The sequence below is a fragment of the Prionailurus bengalensis genome, chromosome A2 (assembly GCF_016509475.1).
Source record: "Prionailurus bengalensis isolate Pbe53 chromosome A2, Fcat_Pben_1.1_paternal_pri, whole genome shotgun sequence".
Classification (NCBI taxonomy): Eukaryota; Metazoa; Chordata; class Mammalia; order Carnivora; family Felidae; genus Prionailurus; species Prionailurus bengalensis.
The window spans coordinates 12,347,231-12,365,516 of record NC_057348.1 but is presented as its reverse complement, the minus strand read 5'-3'; the positions used below and the strand labels follow the sequence as shown (position 1 = coordinate 12,365,516).

Genomic DNA, 18,286 nt, shown 5'->3' with positions numbered 1-18,286 from the left:
GACTACGACTGTCCACTCTTCGTTCGCTGGGTGAGACAGAACTGCCCGCTTGGCTGGCTGGCCGCTCAGTGTGTGCATTTCAGCTTCATGACCCTGATTTTACTTTTCCCGTCTGTCACTGGCCCCCTCGCACAGCTTTCCGCTTGCCCTCCTTCATCTTGGTTTGTGGCACAGCTTAAACCCTTTTGCAGGTTCGAATAAGATTGGTTTCCTGGATAAAAAGTTGGCAGTTTGCAAGTGGCCAGTGATTTTCCCTCCCCCCGCCCCCCACAGATTTTTCATCTTTTCCTCATTTCTGTTCATCTTGTGAGCGGGGCAAAGTTTACATGATAGGCAATTCATTCTGGAATGTCGATGTCAGATATGTTACATAGCAACTTGCAACCGGTGTCTGAAAAACTATATTTATCTTGTTGTACAAATACAGTTTTTAAAGCATTTTTCGGTTTGTTTCCTTTTCTTAATAAACACTTCGAAGAGGGCTTTTTGTTTACTCTTGAATGTTTCGAGACTGCTTCAGAGAGCAATTAGTTCTCTTTGAGGTGGGTGACAGTGAGGGGTTTAGTTCCCTGAGAATACTGTAACCAAAGAGGGGCATCCAGAAGTTTCTACAGCTGGGCAGGTCTACTGAAGTCACTAACTTTAGTTTTCAGCTCATACCGTGTTACTTTGTCCCAAAGACTGAGGCTTCTTAAAGCCAGATTTATTTCTTGTCTCTCATCCGACGATGATACTGGCCTCTGGCTCTTGAAGGCAGCACTCAACCAACCTGTCTAGTAGGAAAAGGCAATAAATCATCCCCGACTTCAGCCTCGCCAAGACCTTATCATGAAAGATTGGTTTGTCATCTCATCCAGCCCCACTGGCGTGCTGGAACCATTTTTATTGACTTTCCAGAGCTGATTATTAAATAGGAATTTTGTAACCTGATTGTTTAACTTTTGGTGACTTGAATTCAGCCACAGTGGGAGTATTTGCACCATGGGAATTGACAGGACGAAGCTGCCAATCAGGGCCTTTTTTTTTTTTCCCCCAGAGAGCTGGTTCACCAGCACACTACTGCCCAACCCCTAGCTAAAGGGAAGGAGAGTCACAGAAACTCCTTTCAGAGTTGTCACATCTGTTTCTTAAGAAGTGCAGAACTCAGGACTAGTTACTGAACTCCACGTTCAAGGTATTTTACCCTCTGCTAAGGGACCTGTCATTTACCCCAGTGCTCATCTGCTGCACCCGTGTCTCCCAAGTGGCAGGTGGCTCAGTTCTCATTGATAGGTGGTCAGTGGCTGGTGGAGTTTATGGCATCTCTGTACCAGGGGAAGCCTAATTTTCTGCTCTGAATCCGTGAAATGGACTCAGAACCACTGGTGGTTACCTCACGTATGTGAATCCTGCTGGGGTCTTTTTAGGCTTCTCCTTGGAAGGGGAGGGAGCGATTGCTACCTTAGGCAAATAATTGCACCTGAGAAAGAGATCACAGACCTGGCTTTCAGTTCAGGGGGCTCACAGCCAAAGCGTCTAGAGTCACAGCCTCTTCTCTGCCATCGTCCACTGTTAGTTGGCAGGCTTCCAAGTGATGATTGAAAACATCAAAAAAACCCCCCCAAAAAACACCAAATGGTAAATCAGTGCTAATTTCTAACTAAATAGAAGCTTTCGTTCTGAGACCAAGCTGTCATTCTTAATGTGCTACTGTACCCAGGACATCATCTCTCTTCTTCTGGGGTGAGATCCATTCCTTCCCCCAGGGTACAGCGTGAGAGGGTAATTTTCCGTCTTGGCTGCCTGGCTTCTTTAGATCAGGACACCCCATCCTATTTATCTGTGTGTGAGAGGCCCGTCGGACGTCTGTTGGGCGACTGCAGCTCGCGTGTTTGCACTGTGACGTCCTTACGGAGCCGCACGCTTCCGCGGTATTTGCGATACTTACTTGCCTAAGAACCCGCTTGGTCTTCCCGCCTTGGGGAGGGAGACCTGTGGTTGGAGGCTCCAGGTAATGTTCCCCAGGTAAGAAAAATCATCCCGTGTTCATCAGAGGACAGGGGTGTTTGTCGTCCTTCAGGAGCCTGTGGCTTCCCATTGGCCCAGGGCCTCCGGGAGCCATCCCGCTTTCCGAAGTCCAGCAGCACAGAGTGCTGGGGGCCTTGTCTGGAATCTTCCTCTGGCACCTTTGACGTCATGGCCCTGTGACCGTTGTCTGTATTTTTACGGAAGCCCCAGCTCTTTAATCATTTGGCTTTGGTCAGTTGGAATAATGGATGTTTGCCAGCCCCACGGGTGCCGACACACCTGCCGGGTTCAGTGAGGATGTTGTGCTTTTTCATATCACAGTGAAACCTTCGTGTTTTCACTGAGGGTGTGTCTTCATTAACCAAAATACACTCACTGTTTCTAAACGGAGTGGGCCTTGTTCCCGTGTAGGTTATACCCCCTCACCCCCCAACACACACACATCGGGGCCATTTTCCACTATAAAAAAGTGCTCTTCAAAAGCAAATCGTCTTTTCTTCCGGCTTAAACGTGCTTGTTTGTTTCTAGAAATAGCACTTTAAAACAAAATGCAAAGTGTTATATATGCTCTAGTAGTTCCAACTGCATAAGCAGCTCATTTCCTCCCAGGATGCAAATAGCCAGTGTGTTTCTTGGTGTGGAGACAGCATTTTAAAACATGCCCACTTAGCTATACGTTCTATGAGAAAAAGATGGTTGAGGGAGGCCACACTTTTGAATGAGGCTCAGGCTGTGGTTCTTGACTGGCTTGTTACGTTTTCCTTTGGCCACTTCCAAAGGTACCACTTTCTTCTGACTTTGTAATATCTTATTTTTGATTTCTAATTGTGATAAAACACACAGAACATAAAATCGTTCATCTTAACCATGCCTGCGTATATTCATGTGCAACTAGGCCCCAGAACGTTCTGCTCATTAACCACTGACTCCCCAGTCCCTGGAACCCACTGTTCTTTCTGTCTCCGCAAACCTGACTCCTCTGGGGACCTCTTCTAAAGTGAGATCACACAGTCCTTGTCTTTTCGTGACTGGCTTGTTTCACTGAGCATCACGTCCTCAAGGCTAAACAATACTCCTGTGTATTTACCTACTGCATTCAGTGTATCTGTCCATCCATTGGTGGTGGTTTACATGACTGCCTTCCACTCAATGTTTAAATAAACTTTTAGTTCGCAAGAGTGGTGGATTTACAGAAAAACATAACAGGTGGTACAGAAAGTTCCCACATGCCCCACACTCCGTTCCCCCTGTCATTAACACCTTATCCTGTACATTTGTCACTGAATGAACTAGTGCTGACACGTTATGAAATGATGTCCATATTTCTTCAACGATTTTCTCAAAATGTTTATTCATTTTTGAGAGTGAGAATGGGGAGGGGCGGAGAGAGAAGGGGACAGAGGATCCGAAGAGGTCTCTGTGCTGAGTAGAGAGCCCAATGTGGGGCTCGAACTCACAAACGGTGAGATCATGATCTGAGCCAGAAGTCGGACGCTGAACCGACTGAGCCACCCAGGTGCCCCATTTCAATGATTTTTTTAGTCATTCTCCGTAGGGTCCCACTGCTTGAAGGAGAAACATGCAAGTTGGGTATGGAATTCTGTACTTTGCTTTAAATTTGAAATAATAAAGTTCCTGTCCTGTCTCTTCACAAAATTATAGGACGATCCTTTCAAAAATAAAGCCTTGTTATTTAGCAACAATGCCCAAGAATTGCATCCGGATCCTTTCCAGACCGAAGACCCCTTCAAATCCGACCCATTTAAAGGAGCTGATCCCTTCAAAGGTATCTCTCTCGGTGCCCACTTAGTCATTGAAGGGCTGTTTACTTTGTGCCTGTTAGAGTTGTCCAATGACCAGAGTGGTTGGCCAGTAGCACCTTCTGGAATGGAGGGGGAAGGGAGTTCTTTGAGCCCCGTGGGTCACCAGAGTGTTGCACCTCGGCCTGGTCCACTGCGGAGCTGAGGTGTTAGAGTTGGGTGGGAAGAGCTGAGCTCCCAGCTTGCAGCGAGGTGCCCATGTTCACGGGCAGCTGGCTCCGCCCTCGACCTCTGCTCGCTTTGGTTCCCATCCTCCTGTCGGGGTGGTAAGTTCTCCCTCGCTGCCCTGGTGGGATGGATAAGATAACCAGAGGTAGTCGTGATCGTGAGACTCCCCAGTGAGCGACAAGTCCCCACATAAATCTAAGGTCTCGATGTGACACATTTGCCCAGAGCCCCACATGAGTCCAGAATAACTAAGAAGGCTTCTAGAGATACATGTTCTCGCTTTGGTCCTTCAGAGCAAGGTAGCGTTTCCAGGAAGGCTACCTGTATGTCCCTGAGCAAATGTACAGAGAGGGCGAGGCGTAGAGAGGCCAGAGGGGAGTGCCTTTCCGGCATCACGTGTGGAATTGAAGCACCACAGGACCAAAGCGACACCGGGCGGCTCTGGAAGCTCAGATGTGTGGAGCTCGTCCTCACACTGGGGCTGGCCGTGGGTCAGGCCCTGTGTTGTCCTGGCTGGGGGAGGTGAGAGGGAGAATGAGGTACAAGAGTGTAGCATGGCAGAGAGAGAGCGACCAGTGAATTCTGGCTCGTTCCACATTTCCCCCCGCTGCGGCCCCGTGTCGAGCAGCCAGTGGTGCCTCATTTCGTCCTGAACCCCCCAGCTGGGAACAGCCGCCTCGGCCAGTCGCTGCTCCTCCTTGGATATGCCAGGGTCATTTCTACAGTAGAGCTAAACATTCCTGTCTCCTCCAATCTAGGTGACCCGTTCCAGAATGACCCCTTCGCAGAACAACAGACCGCTTCAGCAGGTAAGAGCCTTTGTGGAAGAGGCTTTTTGGTTTTTCATGGACTGGTCCTCACCCTTATTTATCTACTTCTTTCTTTTTTTTTTTTTTTTTTTTTTGCTGAGGTGAAATTTGTAGAACACAAAACTCAACATTTTTAAAGTGACAATTCAGTGGCATTTGGTACATTCTTAATGTACAACCACCACCTGTGTGTAGTTCTAGAATGTTTCCATCCCCTAAAAGGAAACCTTATCCCCATGAGCAGTCACGCCCTCCTCCCCCAGCCCCAGGCAACCACCAATCTGCTGTCTATCTCTGGATTTACCTGTGTTTTCATTATTAAAGTCAGCTTTGTCGAGAGGTGTAATTTATACACAGCAAAATTCACCAATTTTAAGTGTATAATTAGATGAGTTTTGATAAATGAGTTTTGAGTTAGGTGAGAACATTTCCATCATCCCAGAAGGTTCTGTTCTGCCTCCTACCCCCCATCCCCGGGTCCCTAGCAATCACTGATCTGCTTTCTGTCATTATGGTTTTTACCTTTTCTAGAATTTCATATAAAGGGCATCAGTCAGGTACGCACTCTTTTATGTTTAGGTTCTTTCACTAAGCGCAATGTTGTTTATTCATGGAGCATGTTTTTCTTCACTTTCCAAAACACCTTCTAGATCCATTTGGAGGGGATCCTTTCAAAGAAAGCGACCCGTTCCGTGGCTCTGCACCTGACGACTTCTTTAAGAAACAGACAAAGAATGACCCATTTACCTCAGACCCGTTCACGAAAAACCCTTCCTTACCCTCAAAGGTGAGTGTCACCTGGGAGGCCTAGGTGCTGCCCGTGTGTGCCCTTGGCGCACATGAAAGTGGCCCTTCCTTATCCCCCGCCCACCCCCGGGCCGAGTCCGGGGCTCCAACATGCGGACTGAGCTTGCGAAGCCTGACACGTGTGCGCGTAGGCCGTGAGCGCCACACGGTTCTCCGGGAGCTGGGCCGCGGGCATGTCCTACTCCTGGAAGGTGAGGTGACTAGTCCCTGTGAGGCTTGTCCCATGAATCAGGGGTCACATTCAGAGGTGCACTGAGCCCGCGTCAGGATGGGTTGGGCCCCGAATAGCTCTCTTTTCTCTGTTCCTTCCTGTGTCCCTGTCACTTCAGCTCAGGCCCACTGGCTGGCTTCTCTGTTCTGTCGCCTGCCCCCACTGCGACCCCATCTCCCAACAAAAATGAAACAAAACAAAGCATCACACGTTCCACATGACCACCCTGCCATCTTCCTGGCAGCACTTAGTGTGTGAGGCACTCACGTGCCCCTCTCCACCCCCAGCATCTAGCAGACCGTGTGTTTTGCAGTGTTAGGCCCAACACACTGCATTAAATGGCTGTCAGCTAGGATTTGAAAAGCAAAACAGTGACTGATTGAACAGAGAATTCTCATGTCTAGGGGAGGGCGGCTTATAGCCTCCTTTCATGTTCTGGGCTATATCTCTTCCAAAGCCCTACACGTGCCCTGTCTGTCCCTCTAGACCCAGAGTTTCTTGAAGGCCAGGATTGGTTTGTAACGTTTCCATCTGTGAGACCTGTCACGGGGACCCCCTTTCAATCTTGGTATTGAGCTGTGTGTGATGTGTGTTCTCACTCTCTGTGGATCAATTTTGTTGAGCTTGTCCATCAGCCAGCTTTTGGTTATGTTAATTTCCCCTCCTGTTTGTTTCTATTTCACTGATTTCTGCTTTTTATTATTTCCTTCCTCCTCCTTTGGGTTAGTGCTTTGCTCTTCCATTTCTAACATCTGAAGATTCAACCTCAGGTCACTGATCTTAGACCGTTTTTTCTAATATAAATGTTTTCAAACTACACATTTTGCCCTGAGCACTGCTTAGCCACCTTCCACGCATTTTGATACGTTCTGTCTTTACTGCCTTTTGTTTGTGGTATGTTCTAGTTTCCCTTGCGATATCTCTGTTGAACCATGTGTTATTTAAAATACTGTTTTGTGGGGCGCCTGGGTGGCGCAGTCGGTTGAGCGTCCGACTTCAGCCAGGTCACGATCTCGCGGTCCGGGAGTTCGAGCCCCGCGTCGGGCTCTGGGCTGATGGCTCAGAGCCTGGAGCCTGTTTCCGATTCTGTGTCTCCCTCTCTCTCTGCCCTTCCCCCGTTCATGCTCTGTCTCTCTCTTTCCCAAAAATAAATAAACGTCGAAAAAAAAAATTTTTTTTTAAATAAAATACTGTTTTGTTTCCAGATACTTGGTTTTTTTTTTCTTTTACATGTCTTATAGTATTGATTTCTAATTAAATATGCTCCTAGGGAACATGTTTTGTATTTTTTGCGGTCCTTTTAAATTTATTTATATTCACTTTATGGTTTGCATTGGTGTCCATACTGTATAATTGAGAAGAACGTTTATCTATGGTTGTCGGGTTCTATAAATGCGAATTACATCAGTGTGGTTGATAGTACTGTTCAGATCATTTGTGTCTTTACTGTTTTCTGTTTGTTTGTTTGTTTGTTTGTTTTATAGCTTTCCCAATTGCTGAGAGAGGAATGTTAAAAATCTGTGATTGTGGAATTGTCTATAGCCCCGTTAATTCGGTCAAGTTTTGCTTCACGTATTTTGAAGCTCTGCCTGGTGCCTACACATTTCTGCTGGTTGTATCACCGTGATGCAGTGACCCTTTTATCATTATAAAAGCTTTCTTTCTTCCTCTGGTGACACCTTTGTCTTGAGATCTGTTCTATCTATTAAAATAGTTGCCTCATCCTCCTTATGCTTACTCTTTGTACGCTATACCTCTTTTCATCCCTTTACTTTCAGTAAATGGGTTTCTATATATGAAGGGTCTTTTAGAGCGAGCACGTAGTTGGGGCTGCTGGTCAATCCAGTCTGGAAATCTCTGCCTTCGAAATGGAGTATTTAGACCATTAACATTTAATTCAGTTATTGTTGTGGTTAGATTTGAGTCTATTTTATTATTTGCTTGTTCTTTATCCCCTTTGATTTGCCAATCTATTCCCTTTCTGCCTTCTTCTATTTATTTATTTATTTATTTATTTATTTATTTATTTGAGAGAGAGAGAACGCACTAGGGGAGAGGGGCAGAGGGAGAGAGAGACTCTTAAGCAGGCTCCATGCTCAGTGCAGAGCCTGATGTGGGGCTCGATCCCACGACCCTGGGACCATGACCTGAGCTGAAATCAAGAGTCAGACACTCAACTGACTGAACCACCCGGACACCCCTCTGCCTTCTTTTAGACTATTTGAATATTTTCTAGAATTCCATTTTCTAGTATCTTTTGGCCTATTTTACCTATGTCTATTTCTATTATTTTTTAGAGGTTGCTTTAGGGATTACCATATACACCCTTAACTTTTCATAGGCTCCTTGGAGTGAACGTTACATCACTTTATGTAAAATGTAGAAAACTTGCAGCCAAATTTTCTTGGGGGGATAACGATTCTGTCTAAAGGATAGATCCCTTTATCCACCTCCTCCCTAGCCAGCAGTGTCTCCTCTTATGTTACAGGTGTCCTACGAATATAATATGTCTAAATACGTCATAAACCCTGGAAGACAGTCGTTTAAGTTTTGCCTTAATCCACTGTATGTATGTAAAAGAAATTTTAAAGAGGAAAACAGTGGTCTGTTTATTTTTGCCCATATATTTGCCATTTGCTCTTTATTCCTTCCTCCGGGTCTGACGTTTCCTCCCATTATCCTTATCCTTAAGCCTGAAGAACTTGGTCTGGCACCTCTTCTCATACAGGTCTGCTTTGTTGTCATTCTTGAAGGGTATCGCTGCCTGAGCTAGTAGTTTTTGCCCCTTTCAGCACTTTGAGGATATTGTTCCACTGCTTTCTGGCCTTCCTTGTCCTTGAGGAGAAGCCGTCAGTCTCAGGCACTTGTTCTCCCAAATGTACCATCCTGTTCTTCTCTGGCTGCTTTCTCCCTCTCTGTCTCTCTGTCTCTCTGTCTCTCCCTCTCTGTCTCTCTGTCTCTCTCTGCCTTTCAGTAGTTTGTGAAGCATATGTATGTGGTTTTCTTTGTATTTATGTTGTTTGGGGTTTGCTGAGGTTCATAAATCTCTAAATATCTTTTACTGGACTTTGCAAGTTTTTGGCTGTTACTTAAACATTTTCTTTGTCTCCCCTGTTCTCTTCTATCTTTGTGAGATTACAGTTACTTGTATGTTAGAGCTTTTGCTGATGTCACCACAAGTCCCTGAGGCTCTGTTTTCTCATTCTTCTTTCTCTCTCTCTCTTTTTTTCTTGTAGACTGGATAATTTCTTCAGATCTGTCTTCTGTCTCACTTACTTTTTTCTCTATTTGTTGTGTAGCTGACCTAGTGAAGTTTTATTCTAGATAGTGTACATTTTTCAGTTTTAGAATTTCCATTTGTTTCTTTGTGTGGTTGCTGTTTTTCTGCTAAGATCTACCCATTCCTCTGAAGAGTATTTTCCTTTACTTCACTGAGCACAGTTGTTACTGCTTTAAAGTCGTCCTCATCTAAGAATTCCAGCGTCTGGGGCGTCTTGGCATTGGTTCTATTGATTGTCTTTTCCCTTGAGAACTGGCCACATTTTTCTGGTTCTTTAGAAACGTATCCTGTGTATCATGAGTGCTCTTTCGTGGTGACTGGATACTGCTCTGTTCCTCCAGAGAGTCCGGATGGCGAGTTTTCTGTTGGGGTCTTAGCTTCGCAAAGCCCTCAGATTACAGCTGTCCAGACAGAAGATTCAACCTGGTTCTGTTCGTTCCCTGCCCACTTTGAATTCTCATCCAGAGTCTTCCTGCTTTGGTTCACTTCCTGAGCTTTCGGGTGGTTGCTTGTATTTACCCGTGTTTTGTATCTTGTCCAGAGTTCAGAGGCGTTATCTGCAGGAGGGTTTGGCCCGTGGGGATTTTACTCCACCAGGGTTTAGTACAAATCATTTTATCCTCCTCGTGGCCAGCACCAGATGTCAGGACAGTGTGTGGTTGAACGAATGGCTGGGTAAATGAGTGAACTGCTTTTCACTCTTCCTCTCTCCTTTCACTCAGCTCGACCCCTTTGAATCCAGTGAACCTTTTTCATCCTCCAGTGTCTCCTCAAAAGGATCAGGTGAGACCGATGGCTTATTTTCCTTCTGACCCTCCCCGCTGCCAGTGGAGGGAGCCCACCCGGTGATGGTTTTATTTCCAAAGCTGTGTGTCCTCAGAGTTTATGTCATTAGCCAGGGGCGCCCAGATCCTCGCCGGAAGCACTTTAGCCAAAGCCAGCTGTACCTCCCCCCGCCCCTGCCACTGCTCATCTTTGTGGAAAGGGAGGTCGGCAGTAGGGATGAAGTCAGTAATAACACCACTGTTACTGGTTGCTCTTTGCTCATTGCTCCTTACGGATCTCTGGTTTGTACCTTCGGATCTTTTTCCTAAAAGAATCCAAAGTTTGACCGAGGGTACTGGCTTCTGCATTGAGGGAGGGGAGCATTTGTGGACTCCCCCTGGTTCTGGGGAACAGTCCCTGCTTGGTGCTACTGCCTTGCCTAGCAGCTCGTGCTTGATGGTGAGAGAGTTCATTACCATAGGTGGGTGTGGGGGTTATCCAGGCAAATTGCCCCTCCAAAGGAGAAAGCTTGGCAAACTGCATGGACAGGCTCCCCACATACATGGCGTTGGTGGTAGGTCACTGCAGAACTGCACCCCCCTCCCTGACCGGGCTGTGGTTCCACACCTGTCACTCCTCTGCTGACCGTGAGCAGCGCTGGCTAGAAGTACAGATGGGGCAGAGTCCCTGTGGCTGTCCCCTAGGCGGCCGTCACAGCAAGAGACTTCCGGCCGAGCTAGACCAACCATGAGCCAGCGCAGGTGGGGCCAGGGAGGCCTTGTTGAGGGCCTGCGTCCAGGTGCACGGCCCTGGCCACCTCCTCAGATGTCCCGCGCTGGGGGCCGTGGAATATGGAGAGGCAGCACCTGACCCTGACCCCAGGAGGTGTGTTCCCTGAGCTCCCTGTAACTCTGCGTCTGTTGGTGCCACTTTGCAGGTCCCTTTGGAACCTTAGACCCCTTTGGAAGTGGGTCCTTCAATAGTGCTGAGGGCTTTGCCGACTTCAGCCAGATGTCCAAGGTAAAGCCCCACCCACGGAGCACGTGTGCCTCTGCCAGTGTCTTTGTGCCTCTTGTCGTGGTCTTGTCGTGAGCAGCCAGGCATAATTATTAATACCACGTATGTATTTCCTCGGCACCTGTCAGACTCTGAAACGCATCCTCATGTGAGGCCGTGAGCCGGCAGGCAGGGTCTAGAAAATGCCTGTGGTTGTGATTGGCTCCATTTCCCTTCCTCTGAGTGAAACTGCCAGAGCCCTGAATCCCTCCACGAGGCCTACGTGTCGCGGGCTCCCCCCAGTCCTACTGGTGTCTGTTAGCTGCCAGATCTTAGGCAATAAAGTTGTGGCTCCAGAGACCCAGAGAAGAGAAGGCATTAGGCACAGGGGACTCAGGAGGGTCACGGGTGCCAGGCCTGGTGTGCGTGCAGCTGAGACTGGAACTGTGGGCTGCAGGCTGGCAGGCAGGAGGGATCCAGAGAACGTGGGCCGGTTATGTAAGTGGGAGCTGCCTGTGAGAACCCGAGAAGGGTTTGGAAAGTGAGGGCTGGGTTTTGTGAACAAATACACAGGTTCAAGACAGATGACACTCCTGCACTTGTCGGGCTGGGCAGTAGTTGCGTGCCACGGTCAGGCGAATATAGCCCCTGGTGGTGTCGGGGTCCTGTTGTGCGAGGGGCTGGGAGTTGTGGCTAGGAAGCTCTATCATTTATTTATTTATTTTGAGAGAGAATGCACAAACATGAGCGGAGGAGGGACAGGGAGAGAGGGAGAGAGGGAGAGAGGGAGTGAGAGGGAGGGAGAGAGAGAGAGAGAGAGAGAGAGAGAGAGAGAGAGAGAATCCCAAGCAGGCTCTATGCTTAGTGCAGAGCCCAGCGTGGGTATCCGTCTCATGAACCATGAGATCGTGACCTGAGCCGAAATCAAGAGTCGGGTGCTTAACCCACTGAGCCACCCACCAACTGAGCGTTGCCCTGAGAATGCTAAATCTTTAATGTAGCAAAAAGTCAGTAGATCATGTCCAAAATGGACAGATCAAGAAATAACAGTAGATGCTCATGATTATAGAGGTAAATCTCAGAAGAAACCGCTAAGAAGTCAAAAACGTCGGCCATGGTGAGTGGGAAAGGCAATGGTCCGAGGATCTGCAGATCTTCGTTATAACCTTTAGTGTCCCTTGGTTTTAAGTATGAGTACGTACTTCTCTGATAAGAATTTGGGAAAGCGGCATTAGGTGTGCCCCATGTGGGCCTCAGGGCCCTGTCCCGAGGACCCACTTGTGCTCTGCTGCTTGCTGATAGTCCCTGCAGGCAGGTGAGGGCCTCACAGCCCGCGGCCCCAGAGCCATGCTTCTTCACTCATTCCTGCAGTCTTCAGTATCCACCTGCTCCAGCCCAGGTGCCATCGCCGTGGTGTGTGTGGGGGCGAGTGGTGGCCACAAGCGGGAGCCCGTCCCCATCCCTGGTCTTACCTCCTAGTGGGGAAGGCTCACAAGCCAGATGGTGGAGAGGGAGCTGGGGAGGGCATCTCGGAGCACGTGGGAGCCGAGCATCCGCAGCAAGGAGTCACTTTCTTCCTGCACGCTGCCCACCCCTGCTGGGCAGCCCTCCCCCAGCCGTCCCCGCCGAGCCAGCCCAGGGGGCCTGCTGGCTCCACGTGCACTCAGCCTGAGGGACACACACTCGTCTGGGCACTGAGCGCTTGTGGTGAGCCAATGTGTGATTGTGGCACACGGCTTCTGAGAAACCTTTGAGACTCCGTTCGGGTTTTCAGAGAAGCACATTGAGCGTACATCGTCAAGGTAGCAAACCCAGTTTCTGGCCAGAGAGAGGGTGTCTGCTTAGCCATCGGCTGTCACAGGAGGGAGCTCGGAGGTGCTGGTGTAGCTGCCTCTCATTGCAGTGCCTGTGGGGAGCAAGCCTCCGTCCCTCGTGTGAGAACGCTGGGACTCGGATGGTCAGGATGCTGTCTGGGATTGGCCAGAAGGCCCCAGGACAGGAGAGTTGCTCGGACGTTTGCCTATCACTTGGCGGCTGTTACACACGGCCCTCCCTGCTCCTGGAGTGGAGCTGTGCATCCTTCGCTTTCTCGTCCCTGCTTAGTAGGCAGGAAAATCACCTCTTGAAAGCAGAAAACTTGTGCCACACGGTGGCAGCAGTCCCCAAACGAAGGGGCCTGCATTGCATTCTCCAGCTGTCGGAGCGAGCCCTCTCCCTTTGGGAGGCTGGCCCCAAAGACAGAGGGAGTGAGCCGCCAGTGGCCAGAGCTGAGACAAGGACAAGGGCACAAGAGGTGCCCTTTTGAGAGGTGTCCTCATCGAGGCTGCATGGGCTGGCGGGGGCTGCGCAGGGCAGCCAGTCTGGATGGGCTCTGGGCTTCCCTCTCCTTGTCCTCGTGTCCCTCGATCAGGCCGCACACACACGTGCACTTGTGACTCCAGAGCTGGTGGCCCCTTCCTGTTGGAGGCACTGGCTGGACGGAGCTGGACGGGGCCGTGGAAAATTTGTCTCCAGTGCTCCTTTGTTTTGTTTCCACGCTCCCGTCACCTCCCAGTGTCCTGCCACTTGTCCAGCTGTACACCGAGCCCTAACCTGGTAGGACTCTGTTTTCCCCTTCGGTTCTCTTTCTGTTTTTCAAGAAAAACATCGTGTGTATAAATAAAATGCTGAAGGAAATGAAAGTAAAGTGGCGAGAAGGCTTTTTTTTTTTTTTTTTTTTTTTTTTTTGGCTTCTTGGTTTTGTTTTTTTGCGTGTGTTTTTTACATTGCCAGCTTTTCCCCTTCTGAGTGGGGTGGCAAGGCGATGCACACGGAGCCCTTTCTTGACTCCACCCTAAGTCAAGGTGTCCTCCTCTGCGTGGCAGTGCGGAGGGAAGGTGACCGCCAGAGAGCTGGTTCCAGCACATTCCTTTGGGAGAATCTTCGGGCTTGCTGCTGGCAGGGGAGGTCCTCCCACCCCCCAACCCGCAGAGATGTTTTTAGACCCGTGTTAATCCATCCCCTTGCTTTAAGAACAAATTCTGAGCATCTGAGAGTAAGAACAAGACCTGAACATAATTATTTCACTCCCTCCCCCCATGAAAAAAAGCCATCCGTGCAGTCCTTGGCTGGTCGTCAGGCCCTTTCCATTCGTTTTTCCAGTGGTTTTTAAAGCTACGCATTCCTATTTAGGGCCGTTTCTTAAAAGGTGAGAGTAGCTTGCTTTAAACCAACTCTTTAAACCGTGAACCCAAACATGTTCCTCTCAGAGGTGCTTTTTATAGTGGCTTTTCTCTTCTTTTTCTTTTTTTTTCTTTCTGAGCACGCTTCACGCTGTGCCAGCCCGGAGAGCCCCTGCCGGCTTTACTGAAACCCTTCTAAAAATAGCGACTTTCCCTGAAGCTGCAGCCTGAGGAGGAACGGGTCGGGTCCCAGAGGAGGCTTCTTGGGAAACCTGGAGTTGTGAAAATTGGGATTCGGAAATGTTGCTCGCGGGCTGTGTGGTGTTAGAAGTGCTGTGGCTCACGGACGTGGTGGGAGTGGGCCTTTATGGGTGGAGCCCTGTCCCCCTGGAGGGAGCTCACCAGCTCACTGGGTTTGAGCACAGAGGGGACAGAGGGACATCCTGGCCTGCAAGTGCCCTCCACCAGCTGGGACCATCGTTATGGCTCGTGGTCCAGGCTGCAGCTCGTGGGCTGGATGGACGGGGACCCCGCGTACCCGACGCACAGCGGGGTGTGTCCAGAGGGCTCCAGCTGCCATTCCAGAGCTGGTGCATTCCCAATAGTCGGGACGAAGACTGGGGTCCACGTGGGGGGCCTTTGGGCTGGTCATGCCACCTCCCTGCTAAGAAATTGGTTTTGATTCCCGCCTGCCTGTCTCAGGTTGTGCAGAAATCGCATGAGCCTGTGTTTGGTGAATGGCGGGGGCAGGAGCAGAACCCACATGCTCTCCCAGCAACTTTGCCCCCCATCCCTTACCCCCATTCCCAGACTACAGATTCTAAATAGACCTTGACACTTCGCCTCAACTCTCACGCTGTCGCCCTCCAAGGGCAGGGTCTATGGTTAATGGGAAATGGCAGGAATAAAACATCAGTAGCTGATGGGGCATCCGCAGGTTCCTATGGGCATCTAAAAGAATTTGACCACGGCCACACCCTTGGCACGATCATTTTGCCATCTTGGGCCAGTGTTTTTGGGGTTCCTGTTGGAGCTGTTTACACATGACTTCGTTGCATTTTTGCTGCAGCCCTAGAGCGAGGGCCTGTCATTATGGCCATTTCACGGATGTGGAAGCTGAGGCACCGAGCAGTTGGCTGTGGCAGGGCCGGGCCTCCAGCCCAGGCAGGGCCTCCCAGCCTCCTCCTGACCACTGCACTCTGTAGTGCAGACGTTCCAGAAACTTGAGCTGCAGGACTCCCTGCCTTCTGTTCCTAAAAGGACAGGTGTCCACCGAGCCCAGAATGGGGGGCAGTGGCCGCGGAGGGAAGAACCTCCTTGCCCTCCCACAGTCCTGCCAGCCCCATCTGCCCCTCTTGCTCTGAGCTTCCTGGGGGGCCGGCATGGTCTTGGCAGGGGACTGAGTCTTCCTCATTTGACCCCCGTCTTCCTCAGGGCTTTTGCTGTCCCACTGACCCCGTGACCTGTTCTGCCTCTTGGCTGCAGACACCTGTGTCTCTCTGGGCCCGAGGACAGAGCTCGGCCTGGTTCAAGGCCCCAGACCTATCGCAGGGGGTAGGCCGCCGGCAGTGGAGGGCCCTGGCCCCGGAGGCAGATGACGTGGCTTCCTAACTCCCTGACTCCACCACTGAGGTGCTCTGTGGCTGTAGGCTGCATCGCCTCTCTGTGCCTCAGTTTCCCTGTGTGTAAAACAGAAGCGGTTGTTGGGAAGACAAGAAGATTAGCAAGGAGCCAACATCTCCCACCCTAGAGGCCTCGGAGGGCTGGTAGAGGGGACCAGGATTGCCCAGCAGGATGTCCCTCTCGTGGGCTGGCCACCTCTTCCCCACTGGAGCCTGGTGTCTATGACTGTGCCTGGGGCGGGGGTTGCACGTCATTGTCCCTGTGCTCAGATCCCAGGGGAGGGGGAGCTGTGTGCCATGACTGGATCCCAGAGGAGGGAGGACTCAGGCCCTGTCACCCAAAACCTGCGCTGGCCCATCTGCAGCTCGTCCGTCTGCCACTGGGGGTTTGTCGTGGCCCGGCACCGTACTGGCACTCTGCACATGAGCTGCCCACGGAGATGAGTCACGGCCCGCCACGGGTGCTGCCCCATCACCTGGGCGGGGGCCCGTGCCTGCGCACGGTGATGTGTGTCCTGTGGCGTCCCACCAGGATATCAGGCAGGCACGGTTGGCAGAAAGGACTCTGGGGGCGGCGGTGAGGCTCGGTCAGTCTCTGAGAACAAGAGGGGATCGGGGTGGATGAGGTAGAGCTTGTCCCAGCTGGAGACCCTGTGTGCAGCGGGGCGCAAGGAGTTCCAGGGACCGGGGAATTGTCGAGGGGATGGGGCGGCCGCAGGGATGAGGCGGCCGCAGGGATGAGGCGGAAGAATCGGGCAGTGGGGGGGCGCTGCCGAAGTCCCCCTGTACCTTGAAGAGCGCTGTGGAGGCCACCTGTGGGCACTGGGGCTGCAGACTGCTGTGCACCTACCTGTCCCCCCTACCCCCCAGCCCACCTGTGCATCTGTCTCACTGGGAGGGAGGCTCTGAGTTGCATTTGAGGTGGGGGGGGTGGGGGTGGAAGGGCCGTGCTGGAGGTGAGAGGAGCCTGGCAGAGGCAGCTGAGCCGGTGCCGGCCGGAGTGGGCGGGGCAGCAGCACCCTCGGGCCACCTGGGGGCGAGGGGGTGCTCCGCTGCCCTTCTGACCCGGTGCTCAGCCCAGAGGCGGCACACGGAAGGGACTGCAGCTACTGCGAGGGCTTGGGCGGGGCCCATCTCTGAAGCATGAGCAGGAGGCCCAGGGGACCCTGGGGTCAGGAAAGACTCAGTGTCCCTGTGTGGGTAGGATGGTGCGTGTGGCAGGTCACACCCCTCTTGTGACATCAGCCCATCAAGGCACAGGGCGGCTCTCGCCTGCTCTCTGTTCGCTGGCTTGCCCCTCACAGGCCAGAGGACCCTGGCTGTTGAGGGTGGAGGAAAGCAGGGGTCTTGGGAGAGACCCGGGTCCCCGTGGGGCCGTGCCGCAGAGCCCCGGAGGGTTGGGGGCCTCGCCGAGGCTCTCGGTACGTGAGCATTGGCTGAATGGACATCCGTTGCCTCCGTTTTAACGATTATTTTTGCCTCTCTTTCGTGTCCTCTCTTACAGCCCCCAACTTCTGGTCCTTTCACCTCCTCCTTTGGAGGGGCAGGATTCCCAGATGACCCCTTTAAAAGTAAACAGGACACTCCCGCTCTGCCTCCGAAGAAACCTGCTCCTCCGCGGCCTAAACCGCCCAGCGGTCAGTACGCTTTCTTCTCTCGCAGCGCCCGCCCCCCGTCGCAGGCCGGCGGCGGTAGGGGGACCAGGGGCTTCTCTGTTCACCAGACCAGAGTGGAGCAGATGTCGGGGGCCCCACACTTGGCGCAAGAGGGTCTCCCTACCGCTTAGGCCTGGGTCTGTGCACAGTGTGTGCCTGGAGCACGCCTCCCACCCCACCCACCCTCACCCTGTCCTGGGGGCCCCTGGGCTCCAGGCTCAGTGTGGGCCTCCGGGGTGGTCTCCAGAAGGCCCAGGGCTCAGCCCTTGTGGTGGCGTGTGTGGTCAAGATCTGGTGGCCCCTCCGGCTTCCCCTCCCACCCGAGCTGTTTTCCAAGTTGGCTGAGGCCTCCCCCTCGATCCAGTGCCTCCCTGCTGGTTAAGGACTCGGCGTGGGGTTTGGGGTGGGGGTCCTTTTGGCCGTGCTTGATGCAAGAGGAGGCAGGTGGCTCTGGGCTCTTTTCTGCTTGGCTCCCGCCCGGTGTCGCTCCCGAAGAGCTCTAAGCAGGAGGCTTCCTGTAGACCTGGCCCATCCTGGCTGTGGCTGGTGCTGCTGATCTCTCGGTCCTGCCCCTGGGGCCCCACTCTCAGGAGAGGGCCCAGGTGTCCCCCTGAGGAGGCCGAGGACTCAGAGCTTGTGTGGGGACTCTGTCTCATATGATGGCCACAGGCTGACAGGCCAGGTTGCCGGACTCGAAAGGAGAAAGCTGTTGTTTCGAGTGGCAGAGGGATTCACTGCAATTTCCTAGCCCCTTCCTCCACCCCTGCTTACTGTTTTCTTGCTGCCCTGGCTTCAGGCAGTCTCTGCGACGCTGTCCTGGGTGGGTGGCCATAGGAGACCCACACGCTCCCTCGAAACTTGGTCCTGCCTGAGCTAGCTTCTGCCCTTCAGTCCGCCTGGGGCTCCACTCGGCGGCCCGTGGAACTCTCTAGTTGCAGCTGGTCATTGGTCCCAGGCCCTCCAGTCATCCCACACAAGGTCCACC

The 18,286-nt window shown here is 51.8% G+C and overlaps 1 protein-coding gene across 14 annotated transcripts in view; it reads left to right on the top strand.

The window, feature by feature from the left end:
- Positions 1 to 18,286, top strand: part of EPS15L1 (epidermal growth factor receptor pathway substrate 15 like 1) — a 98,198-nt gene that overhangs the window by 60,800 nt on the left and 19,112 nt on the right. For 9 of the 14 annotated variants that reach the window (XM_043590290.1, XM_043590280.1, XM_043590288.1 and 6 more), the window contains exons 17-22: positions 3,670 to 3,793; positions 4,754 to 4,804; positions 5,455 to 5,591; positions 9,825 to 9,885; positions 10,805 to 10,887; positions 17,151 to 17,283. In XM_043590290.1, the coding sequence (XP_043446225.1) occupies positions 3,670 to 3,793; positions 4,754 to 4,804; positions 5,455 to 5,591; positions 9,825 to 9,885; positions 10,805 to 10,887; positions 17,151 to 17,283 (589 nt within the window). The remainder of the gene's footprint in view (positions 1 to 3,669; positions 3,794 to 4,753; positions 4,805 to 5,454; positions 5,592 to 9,824; positions 9,886 to 10,804; positions 10,888 to 17,150; positions 17,284 to 18,286) is intronic. The other 5 variants (XM_043590289.1, XM_043590292.1, XM_043590284.1 and 2 more) reach the window with 3 other exon arrangements.